Consider the following 12,257-nt stretch of genomic DNA (forward strand, 5'->3'; position numbering starts at 1 on the left):
AACGCCTATCCAATGTATACGGATGCTAATAATGCAATCTGACACATCCTGACCACAGGTTTCGGCCGAGATGAAGTTTCGGTCAATTTTTGTCCGAAACCGAAACCACAACTGAAATTCATTTTACTAGCCAAAATTTATTTTGTTGGCCGAAATCCGTTTTACCAAAACTTCGGTAGGTCACTATTTCTTCGTCTTCTTAGTTTTTTTGGCTTTTTTCACCCCTAACCGGGGTGTTCTAGCCAGTGTCAAGTTTGAGATTGCCTTATTTAAATATTTACACATGTGTTAGTACTATACATACAAGTTAGTGGGTTAGTATTTATATTACATACACATAATATATAACTTATTTACAACTTAATACCATTTATAACTACATATTTACATAAAATTTTAAATATATGTTTATTGGGTGGGGACAAAAGAGCTAAAATATTAGTAGGGAATGGGACGCTGATTTTGGAGAGGTCAGATAGTAACTCAGGATAATCATTTATGGGGCATCCAAAGAAAATATGATTTAAATCTTCCTCTTCAAGCTGACATTCCCACATGGCAGAGTCCCTGACATGGATTCTAAACAAATGAGAACTATTCATTCTGCATATAGAAGATCTTTCAAATTTGTTCAGAATCACTTTGGAGAACCAAGGCTTTTCTGTTACATTTGGTTTCAATTGGAAAAGGTGTCTTTCTTTGGCTTGGGAGGAGGCTACCCAATATTCTTGCCATGTGCGAAGTTGCTTCTCCTTTGTCATACAGGTCACTGTTTAAAATAAGTTATTTCACAGGTTACCAACGAAGATACTTATAAAAGTTGTATTCAAATATACGCAATTTTGTTAAAAAAAACCGATCTTACTTTAAAAACAATAACAGTAAGTTTGTTAACTTCCCATATAATATAAGATAATATAATACGGGCCCTGAACAGGAATATATTTGGAGATGAGTCCGCCTAGCTAGCATGTTTGCCTTCCATGCTTCAAGTCCCGAGTTCAATTCCTGGCAGGGTGAATACATTATTGGGTTTCAGTGTGTTTTTGCTGTTGTTTTAAACTGCAGTATTTTACTGTCTCTGGACTGTTACCTAAAACACAAGACTGTTAAGCTTACTTTCATGTTAATACGCTGATCATTATTATATATGTACCAATGCTGTATTTTGCGTACTAATGCAGTGTCCTGAGCATCAGGTGCGGGGTTAAGGTATGATGAAGAAATCATAAACAAAACGACAAATCATTCCAAAATGGTAATCATTATTACTCTTCATTATGTTTTCATAAATTGAAAATGATGGTAGTCAAATTCTTTTTACTGTTTCAGAGTTTACTTTGTGGAATAACAATTTAAATAAAACACTTTGTACATACGTATATATACCTGTATACCACAAACGAGTTTAATATTAGTTTCAGGTGTTCCATATTGCCCGTTAGTTAGTATTTACACCTGAATATGGGTAATTTGGAATACCTGAAACTAGTTGTGTTCAAATATTTAATTTATGTGTGGTATATAGTGCTTCATATCAAATATATATGTAATCAAATTCTGTGTTCTGAATTAGTGTGCATGCACACTACAACCTACCATTACGAAAGAGAATACGTCCATACATCCAAAGGTTGGAAATGCAAAGAATATAACCTCATTAATAGTTGAGCATTCGCAGCACGTGACCAAGCCATGTCCACCGCGGCACCTTCAAGACGCATGCTGTGGATGCCTCGGGAGAGCCTTAACCCAAGTTGCTTCTTCTGCACACTAGAGAGCATTCAGAATTACACTGTTGTTGGCATCTGGTGATGTCCACGTGCTCCAGTTAGGAGGGGATGTGGAAAAAAAAAAAAGAGTAGAGCAGGGATCTCCAAATTATGGTAATTTTTCTCATTGTAAATGCTCAAGAAGGGTTCTAATGAAAATTCTTTATTTCTAAACATTGGTTATGAATGAGGAAGTTGTGTGTTTTTTTTTTATTTGTTAATAGACTGTTGAACTAAGCCAAAAAAAAATTTTCCTAATTTTTATACATCGTATTATCAGCGCTATGATTTTTTTAAGGTTTTGTGTTTCTGAAATACCTCCGCGTGTGACGTCAGAGATTCTCTTCCGCTTATTCTCGATCAGTTCTGCCATTAGTCCATTGACGGCAAGCTAACCAGAAATCTTCCATAACTCTCTTACCAACCAGTGGCGTTGTTCAGAGTAGTTCGTTTTTATTAAAATATTTTTTATGTACATTTTCAGGAAACTTTGCCATACAATTTAATGCTCAAATTTTTACTGCGCGCAATAAAACATTTATTGTATCCAATTTCTCCTAGGGTTGGAGTTCCTCATTATTTTCCTAAACCACCTGTTTCAATGCAGCTCTTTCAAATGCCCTGACTTAACATAGATTTTCTACCGAGTCGGGGCAGGTTCACAGGCATTGGTCGTTCCTGGTTGTGTCATTATAATCTGTGTCTCTGTAATCAACTAATGTATTAAAAAACAATGATTCGTAAGAAAATACTTTTATTAATTAATTTGTACACACATATTTCTTTTATTCTATCTATTACAGTATAAGTAAAAAATAAAACTTAACATCCTTGAAGAAAATAAGTGTAATAGCATTTAAATTTATTTTTGGACCCAAGCTCGACAGGTTCTTAGTTTAAAACTGCCATAATGGAAAAACCAAAATACAGTATTTAGCATTAGATACTTATTTACTTAGATTCTGTACTCTCTACCTCAAAAGCCTTCTCTGAGGTCCGGACACCTGGCCAAAATAAAATTTAAAATTTATCGAATTCTATCTAAAATTATTTTCTAAAACGCATTTTTGTCCCGGTCTATAATAAGTGGTTAATAACACAATATGAACCTACATATCAATGGTCATAAGAGACAGTTTGACAAACTAAAGGACATGCTCACTGTCATGAAGACCGCCAACAACTCCACGGAGGGGGCCTTAAACAGCACTGAGCCGCAGGTGGAGGCCTCCAGCGCAATTCACCAGACACCAGAGGACAATGTGGATCGTGACCTGGTGTCGGAATTGCGTACCTGGGGGCGTGCCACAGATGGTGTCAACATGTCAACCGCAGTAGCTACTTTCCCTCGACGGGGGGGCCGTCGCAAGAGCCGACATCGAGCCGTGGGCGGGTGAAATCGCCATTGCGCACGACGTGCTGAAAGACAGCGCTAATCGTAACCTAGCACTCATTCTCATTTTATATACTAGTTCCAATCCGATTTTCAGTCAAGATTCCTTCTTGGTTAAGAAGTTTTAAAGTTAGTCAAAGCTTTATACGAGACGTTTAACGTTTATATTTTTCTCTCAAAATAAACTGACAAAATTCATAATAAAATGAACATCAGAGATAAATAAATTATTGGTAGAAATGGGTCCAAATCAGTAAAAGGATGAGTTTGAATGTATTTTGTTTATAAATTACTTAATATTTATATCATAACTTATGTTTAATGAATGTTACAATTTTTTGAAGTTATATTGTACAAAGTGAAGAATGTTTTTTGTTTATAATTTGTAGATTTACCATTTGATACAGATTTCACTTATTTATTGCAGATGTCAACAGTATTAGTATAAGTGTTCCGTGGACTTCGCATGTTCATCTATCTACACATTCTCACACAATAATTGTGTGCTTTTTGAATTAGAGAACAGCCCAGAAGTCACCTTGATGCCAGAAGAAGAATCTCTTGAAAAGCTTAAACAAGACAAATAAAAAAAACGTTACTTTGCTCGTATCTGCCAACCTCTGCACAGACAAGAGTGGGTGACGGCAGGAAAAAATAAATACTCACTGATATAATCAAAATATTCTGAGAGACAGACCCCATAGATCTCCCTAAATTTGCGGTTTTAAATATAAATTTGATTGTATTGATTTCACAACACTGCTGAAAGAATTACTGTCACTAAAGTCAGAAATGCAAAAGATGAAGATGGAAGCAAGATCGTTCGCAATGATGTTCTGAATAAAAATCATCATCAATGTTTTGAGTATGTCCAAATACTTCTTGTAGACAGGCTGGATTTCTTTAAATTTGGAGTTATTTAAATCTAAAGCCTGGACTTCCATATTCCCTTCTCAAAATCTCTGTTGCAACAAATTTAGATCTAAATAACTACTTAGGGAGGAAATCCAGCCTGTCTACAAGCATTTGTACATACTCAAAACATTGTTGATTAAACTAATTGGTATAAGAAGTGTGAAAATTAGAAAATTATTTTCAGGTATCGCCTAGTGGGTGAATTGGTTCAGCCGGATAAAGCCCCCCCACATGACGGTTTCAGCTCTTTTACGTCATCAGGTGGAAGAGTTGAGGAAATATGGAGGTTTAAACATAGGCAAAATGGTGAATGTTACACAGTTTAAACTTATAATATAAGAAATCAAACACTGATTTGCGTCTACTGAACACTTTTACTTACGTACCTTATAACTATATAAGGACATTCAATCCATCTAATCTACACATTCATTCGAAAATGCCCTAACAAGGCGAAACAATTGTCACGAAATTTTTGTTTTATATTTGTAAAAATAAAATAAAGTGTTCAGTAGACTCAAATCAGTGTTTGCTTTCTTATATTATAAGTTCAAATATGGAGTTCTACAAAATAAACACCAAATCAATCTATAATGTTAAACAGTGTGTAAAAATACCACTTAAATCAGCCAACGATAGGTCATAAGCCCTGTAAATGCCTGGACTTCCATATCCCCTTCTCAAAATGTTTTCCCTTTTTGCTGCAAAAAATTTAGAAAATCATCATGTTTGGTTTCACTTGTTCGTATTTATTTGATATTTAATCATCAGTGTGGCCATAGAAGCAAGGTGTAGTCGCATGCAAAAATTCCCCGAATTTATTTCTTCTCCCACCCCGCGAGAGCCAATCCTGCTTTTATTAGGACAAAATTTTTATTCCAGCAATGTCAAATTTTAACCTAAGGATGATTTACGTGTTTCACCATTTGAAGGATGTATATATTCTCACGAAGACTTCTGCGTATGTTTTAAATATGGATTGTCAATATGGGCAGGACTCTGTCCTCCACCTTGTTCCTGACTTCCTTCTCCATCACCATCGACGACATCACCTTCACCATCAGACAGGGGTTCTAAAACAAAGAGAGCAAATAAAATAAACTGAAAAGACATTTTGTAGAATGATAGGTTTGAAGGGTCAACAGATTTTTTAGTCATTCCAGTTCAAAAACCTAACTTCGTATAGGTCAACCATTACAACGATTTTGTTATAATGGTTTGCTTGCATCTGCAAGAAAAGCAATTTGGCTGATGGAGTTTCAAATGGGTAAAATATGCCTATATTTCATGGAGTAATTAATTACTACAACTAGGTAACTTCAAAATCAGCATTTTCGAGTTACTACTACAGAACTAATAACACATATTTGTATCTTCATCCATGAATGCTATAAATAAGCAAGTCTTGATTCATTAAAATCATATTAAAATGGTTGAATGCATGACTTGTCTATTTGTAGCATTCATAGAGGGATAAAAAAATGCATTTTTAGTGAGTAACTCACAAATGCTATTTTGAAGTAACCTAGTTGTAGTAATTACCCCGCGACATATAGTTAAACAACATAATTAATTACTTATTATGCGAGTTTTATTATCAATAACTTTATTTAGATACTAATTATGTAGATATTACTACGTACTTCTTACTTTCTTTTTGTTTATTGAAATTTTAATTTGATTTACGTTCAATGAGAAACAAGTCCCAGCTTCATGAGAAGTCCCGTGTTGAGTTGAGACGAATACACTTAAACAATTCTGCCCTATTAGCATATAGGAGCATCTAGGCGTAAAATGTTGCCACCATAAAAAATAAATTTAGTTATTATTATTTCTATCTGTTTTACTATCTTCCTGAGTGTACGTATCGAGACGTTAAAGAAGCCGTCTTTGTAATGGCTCGGTAGATAAATACAGACGATCGTTAACCATACCATCTTGGTAATTGTCAAGTCATAAAAATCATGTTCAAGTGGAGCATTTTTTGCTTGTATTGGGGTTTGTTGGAGTTTATAATCACTTTGAAGCGGGCACTTTTTTATCACAAAAGCTTATTTAAAATATAAATGAGAACTTTTAAAAATTTTAAGTAAGAAAGGAATGCTGACTAAATTTTCGGGGTCATTCATTGGTCGGATAAGATTGAGATGACAAGTTGGTAGAACGTAGCGAGGTAGATAGAGATAGTACAGAAGTTAAGTGTACCGTCTTTATATGTACATATAGCGTTCATAATCGTGGCACATAGCGGATTTTATAACTTCACATGACTCAAATAAAACTTTTATACCTTTTTTCTCAGTTGCCGGCAAATCTTCAGTTCTATTTGCAACTTGAAAATGATATTCTAATTCTTCAAAGTCAAAAACTTGGTCAGTCGGTAGAAGGCATGGCAGGTAGGCAGGAAATATTGGTTTGCAAGCAATCACTAAAAATATACAAAATACATGAGACACCTATTTTAAATACATAAGTGAAATAATATCACCGTCTAGTGGTTAAGATTTGAAAAATCAATGTAGTTACTAGATGATTTAGACAAGCGTGACTTTTTATGGTACACCCTTAGAGTAATAACCTAATAGAATAGCCCATATGGAGAAAAACCATTCTGATTATTGACCACTGACTTAGCAACATATTACAGCAATACAATGGGCCGTAGGTACTTTGGTTGATAATTGCGAGCACAAACCAAAACTGTTCATTTCATGTTTGTTGTTAAACTAAAACCGATCCAAAAATTTAGAATGCTTTTGTTCTATGCAATATAGCTTAAGGGCTTCTCTAAAAAACTATTACTCTTAGGGTACACCTGACTCTCAAAGATACAAATTTATTAACAAAATAAAGCCTAAAATGTCATACCATAAAATAAAAAGTTCTCGATATTACAATGTAAAGAATTTCGACTTACGTGGAAACATTTGGTTATCATCTGAATTGAACAAACTATGAGTTTCACCAGTTTTTGCCAAGAATCTTGTCAGTGCTCTCTCAATGTCTCTCTTCTGATTTGCTGCTTTTTCTCTGATTGCTTCATATTCAGTTACCGGTTGTTTGTGTGTCTGTGGAAATAATCAGTTAAGTGTTAGTCAGTGTCCTGGCGTATGAAGAATGTGGTTCTGTGTGTGAAATAGATCCAATACCCTGGAAGAGTGCTTTCGACTCGATGGCTATAAGGTAAAAATTCTGAAACAGGAAAATGAGTGAGGATAAGTTGGCCACGTAGAGTAGTGGTTGGCACATTCGAGTACAATGCTTAAGGTCCCGGGTCCGATTCCTGGCAGGGTCAACATGAAATGTTTGTTTTACAGGTGGTTTAACACTAAAACTTAACACTGGATTGGAAACTGGATTGGAACCTGAGGCGAAATAATGATCACCTTACCTTCATATAACCTCTGATCAAAGAACACTGCATTTGGGTTTCTAATATAGTGCCCAATGCACCACTTCTGGTGTAACAGGGGTATGATGAAACAGTATATGTATATACATGTGATAAATTTTTGTTTTCAAATACCTGTTCCAAAATGTTGTCTTTTGCTTAATGTAACATAGCATTATAGCACTGTTTCAAGAAGAATTTTTTAGCGCAGTCATAAATATTTATAAAATGGAATTACCGGAGTTCTAATGTACGCGTGTGGGTCAGGCAGGGGCGGTAGGTGTGGGGGGATGTGTGCGGAGGGGCGGGCCCTCTGCCCTGCAGACAGCATGGCAGGGGTACGCGGGGCCACAGCAGCCGCAGGAGCCCCTATAACGTGCCGGTTTGGTCGAGCCGCGTAGCTCTCCAATCCTTCGAGACGAAACCCTTACAAATAAAATACAATATTACAATTTAATTTAATTAGTTATATTTAAGAACATTTTTCAAAATTTAGAAGCATTTAAAAAATAACACTGACAGCCAGTGTTGAAGCTATGATAGAGTTACACAGAAATATTTATATCTCATTACAATTGAACGTAGTTATATAGAAAGCGAAAGTGAAACTGAGATAATAGCACCTTTGTGAAACAGGTGAGTAATTGAATCTACACAACAGTTAGAATGTTTTGTACTTTGACAAATGATGAATCATGCATGCATTCATTTTTTTTATAATACAAAAAGAATTTAATTATGTATATGACCAGATTTAATGTTTTTTTAAAGCCTGGCTAACCACACAACCTAAGATGTGCATTTTGTAGCAAACAGCCAGCCCTAGTAAAACTCTGATGTGTGTTATGTCACTATGTATTGATCATATTATTTTACATTTATCAGTACTTAATTGTAAAGAATCACTTAATTAATTTTTTATAAGAACTTCAAAAGTAATTCAATTATGTTTTAAAGGGATTTTGGTGATTTTTTAAAGTCTGGCTGGCAACAAAACCTAAAATATGCATTTTGCAGAAAACAGCCAGATCTAATAGTAAATCAAACCTAAGCATTGTAATGTCTTGGATCCCTATCCATTGTGGTATTCCCGGTAACGAAAAAGTGGACACGTTAGGAAAGGAGGCGGTCCACTCCGGGGATCCTGCCTATAGTAATTTATTACCACTGGGTGATCTCCTCGTTATGACCAAAGAGAAGCAACTTCGCACATGGCAAGAATATTGGGTAGCCTCCTCCTAAGCCAAGGGTAGACGTCGTAACAGAAAAGCCTTGGTTTTCCAAAGTGATTCTGGACAAGTTTGAACCATACTTCATATGCAGAATGCGCATTGGGCACTGCTGCAACGGTTCTCACCTGTTCAGAATCCATGTCCGGGACTCTGCCATTTGTGAATGTCAGCTTGAGGAGGAAGATTTAAAGCATGTTTTTTTTGGATGCTTCATAAATTACTGTTATCCTGATTTCCTATCCGACCTCTCTGATATTAATATCCCACTCCCCATTCATATTCTAACTCTCCTGTCCCCACCAAATAAACATGTATTTACAATTCTATGTAAATATCTAGTTATAAATGGTGTTAAGATGTAAATATGTTATATATTATGGACTATTCTTAATTCTATGACATTATGTAAAGTTTTAAAAATATACATATATAGTTTTGTTCCACTTTTATTTATAAATTTTTCAAATACATTTTTATTATAAAACTTCATAAAATTATATTATTTACACCAGTTTTTATTATGTACATTCAAACAAAACTTGAACTCATACAATTGTTATTACCTTATACTTAAATGATTTTAATTTAAACTCTTTTATTTCCATAATTATATAAAATCATAATTTACAACCCCTGCTTGCACTTGTATATAACATAGAAATTTGTTTAGTCTCTTACCAGTCTGACGATGTCGGTCACGATGAAACCCGGTCACTGGTAAAAAATTATAAACAAGAGTGGAATAAAACTATACACATATTTTTATTATTATAATTTATTTATTTATTTATTTATTTAAATCTTAAAGTAGGGCACACATATCATACATATTGTTATGTGTGTTCTAATAATAACATTGAAAATATATTTAATTTATAAATTGTTTATCACATATGTCTTGACCATTATTTTAAATTTTGATATGTTTTTTTCTTCATAAATATTTTTTTCCATTTCGTAATACTTTTTAATTGCTTTAAATAAAATTGAATTTTGTGACTTTGCCTTTTTCCTAAATGGAAGTCTAATTTTGTTCTTTTCTCTAGTATTGTGATCGTGTTCATGCTGGTTCCGATCAATTTTTTTCCAAAATTCTGTTTTTTTATTAGAGTTTATAATTTTATGAACAAATATCATTGTATTGTAAAATATTCTTTGTTTATATGTTAATAATTTCATTTCATTTACCATCGACTTTACCCTCGTATATCTGTTTTTTTTCAAAATGATTCTAAAGGCTTTATTCAAATGCAGTTCCACCAAGAAATGTCAGTAGAAAAACTCAATCCACTAACTCACTAACTTATATGTATTGCTAACACATGTGTAAATATCTAAATAAACGTAAACACTAAATCTCGACACTGGTGAGAACACCCAAGTTGGGATGTGAAAAGGCAACAAAAAACGAAGAAGAATAATCAAACCTCATACAAACTCAGAATGTATGAGGCAACATTCATTTTCCCGACATTTTGACATCGTGGAATTTTCAGAAGGTGATTATTACAGTTTTTTGTATGAAAGCGGTTTGTCTGTTTTAAGCAGAACATAGAATTGACATTCCTGAAATTGATAACACCAAAACTTCATTTATTTGAAATTGTGGACTAGCTGCTGCGTAACTACTCGTCAAGCAATATATCACAAAATTTATAATCTTGAAAGCAATCTAATTCATTTTGATGAGTTTTCTTTACAATATTTTGCATAACCAGATTGTCTGCTCGGTAATTATCGAAGAAAAAAGTATACAGGGAACCCGTTTACAGAACCTGTCGCCCTGTAATTTTTCATGTACTTCCAATTTACTAAGAACTAAATGAAAAGTAGCGTTCATAGAAGAATTTCGAGTGCTTACAATTTACAAGCCAAAGTGTAGGTGTAGATAAGTGTTCAAATAACTTACCCATGCTAATAAGGGCCATTATGACGTCTCCGATAACAGGTTCAGAGCGGCCGGCGACTTCATAATAGCTCTTTGTTGAATTACCGGCTTCGATAAGAACTAAAACGTTTGATGTAAGTATAACGTTAGTTTTATTTAAAGATGTACAATAACACATAAAAAAATAATATATATATATATATTAGTGCACTCACAAGATTGAAGCATTTCGGACAAAGTTTCCAAAGCCTGTTTATCAGCAGCATCAAAACCAACTTCTAAGAGAATAGCAGACACTGCAACGTTCAAAATTTTTCGACGTGCATTTTGATTGCAATCCACTTTTTCCATTGTTAAGCGTGAAAGAAATAACCTGTTCAAGATTGAAGTAGTCAAGTATAACCTCCCAATAGTAAAATAACATAAAACATTATACTGAAAGTATGAAAGAATATTATGAAGACTTAGACGACAATTTAAAATACTGTCAACTTTTCACTGACGATAATTGACAACTGACAACTGAGCCATAGATTATATGGCGGAGTGTTTGGCATCTGGTTTGGCGTAGACCGTAGGGGATTGTCTATGACTAACAGTGGTGGCGGTCGTTTTTGTTTGTCTTAGATAATAATTATTGTGTTTTTTCCTTAAAAAGTCGAAATAATTCACTAATTGGGTTAAAAAAAGAGTGGTGTACATACAATTTTATCTATTATTAAGTGTTTTCAGTAGTTTGTGTTTGTTTTCGTTCTCTGTCCCGAAACCTAATAACCAGGTAACAATTATTTTTTCCATACACGTGTAGCCAAATTTTTTTTTGGTTTTTACAACTTGTTTTGTACTTTTCTTTTTTTTATTTGTTATAAATGAACGATAAAGAGAAACCTCCGGATCCACCGGATGGATCTCAATTAGATTCGTCGTGCGGTACAATGGACACTGTTCCAGATCCCGCAGAATTTGTTACAATAAGGCCTAAATCAAAAAAACTCAAACTTATAAATTCGGAGAGGAAATCGAGTTCTGAGTCAGACCGCCCCCTCCCACACAAAACACCTAGCCCCCGACCCTCAGCTTCTACAAACCCAGGTACTCCAGAGGTCACAAACACTTTATCGCCTATTACCACACCTACCAAAGTCCAATCCCGCATGTACAATGGAATGGATCGTGCTCCATTTATCGTACATGTAACAAAAGTACAAGTAGACGGCGTCACCCAAACCAACTTGTACGATATTGACTTCGGTCGATTTCTTCATAGAAACAATATTCGGACTGCCTGGAACGGAATCAAGTCCGTCGGCCGTAACCGTATTTCTGTGGAGTTTAAGACGGCAAACGAAGCCAATACGTTTGTAAAATCAGAAATAGCTAAAAAAGATAATTATAACGTTTTCATTCCGACTTTCCTAGTAACTAAACAAGGTGTTACCAAAGGCATCCCTTCGCACTGGTCTGAACAGGACATTGTGGAGAATGCCGAGGTACCTCATGGATTCGGAAAAGTAATCAAGGCTCGACGACTGAATTACAGATCGAGTAATGGTGACGTAGTCGAATGGAAACCCTCCCGCACGGTGGTTTTGACCTTCGACTCAAAATCTCTACCTTCCCACATTTCCATCTTCAATGTGTCCCTCTCCGTAGAACTCTACGTATT

The 12,257-nt window shown here is 34.7% G+C and overlaps 1 protein-coding gene and 1 long non-coding RNA gene across 4 annotated transcripts; one reads left to right on the forward strand and one right to left on the reverse strand.

The window, feature by feature from the left end:
* The first annotated feature begins 1,091 nt into the window (after window positions 1-1,091).
* Window positions 1,092-3,789, forward strand: LOC148271653 (uncharacterized). The gene is made up of 3 exons (XR_015825049.1): window positions 1,092-1,258; window positions 1,333-1,886; window positions 3,593-3,789. It is a non-coding gene; the product is annotated as an uncharacterized LOC148271653 (long non-coding RNA).
* Taf8 (TBP-associated factor 8) lies at window positions 2,510-11,122 on the reverse strand. Of its 3 annotated transcripts, none has more exons than XR_015825047.1 (7): window positions 10,807-11,122; window positions 10,613-10,711; window positions 7,710-7,897; window positions 6,998-7,148; window positions 6,371-6,508; window positions 3,561-5,153; window positions 2,510-3,191 (listed from the first exon to the last, which is right to left on the reverse strand). XR_015825047.1 is itself a non-coding variant. In XM_088241098.1 (7 exons), exons 1-6 carry the CDS (start codon window positions 10,940-10,942, stop codon window positions 5,026-5,028), a joined length of 840 nt encoding a protein of 279 aa, XP_088097224.1. In that variant the 5' UTR covers window positions 10,943-11,108; the 3' UTR covers window positions 2,510-3,734; window positions 5,004-5,025. The 3 variants fall into 3 exon arrangements, 2 of the variants coding, with proteins under 2 accessions (XP_088097224.1, XP_088097222.1); XM_088241098.1 differs by having other exon boundaries at window positions 2,510-3,734; window positions 5,004-5,153; window positions 10,807-11,108; XM_088241096.1 differs by having other exon boundaries at window positions 2,510-5,153.
* Between the last annotated feature and the right edge of the window lie 1,135 nt (window positions 11,123-12,257).

This window comes from Micrasema longulum, unplaced genomic scaffold, assembly GCF_059751315.1.
Source record: "Micrasema longulum isolate JH-2025_06_02 unplaced genomic scaffold, ASM5975131v1 h1tg002747l, whole genome shotgun sequence".
NCBI classification, from domain to species: Eukaryota; Metazoa; Arthropoda; class Insecta; order Trichoptera; family Brachycentridae; genus Micrasema; species Micrasema longulum.

What these genes read in the sequence shown, in the direction of transcription:
- Taf8 (XM_088241096.1), bottom strand. Translation starts at nt 10,942, where the DNA reads ATGGAAAAAGTGGATTGCAATCAAAATGCACGTCGAAAAATTTTGAAC. An exon ending in AATGGCCCTTATTAGCATGG is followed by an intron (nt 7,898 to 10,612) that starts GTAAGTTATTTG and finishes TTTATTTGTAAG; the next exon opens with GGTTTCGTCTCGAAGGATTG. An exon ending in TGATAACCAAATGTTTCCAC is followed by an intron (nt 6,509 to 6,997) that starts GTAAGTCGAAAT and finishes GTATATTTTTAG; the next exon opens with TGATTGCTTGCAAACCAATA.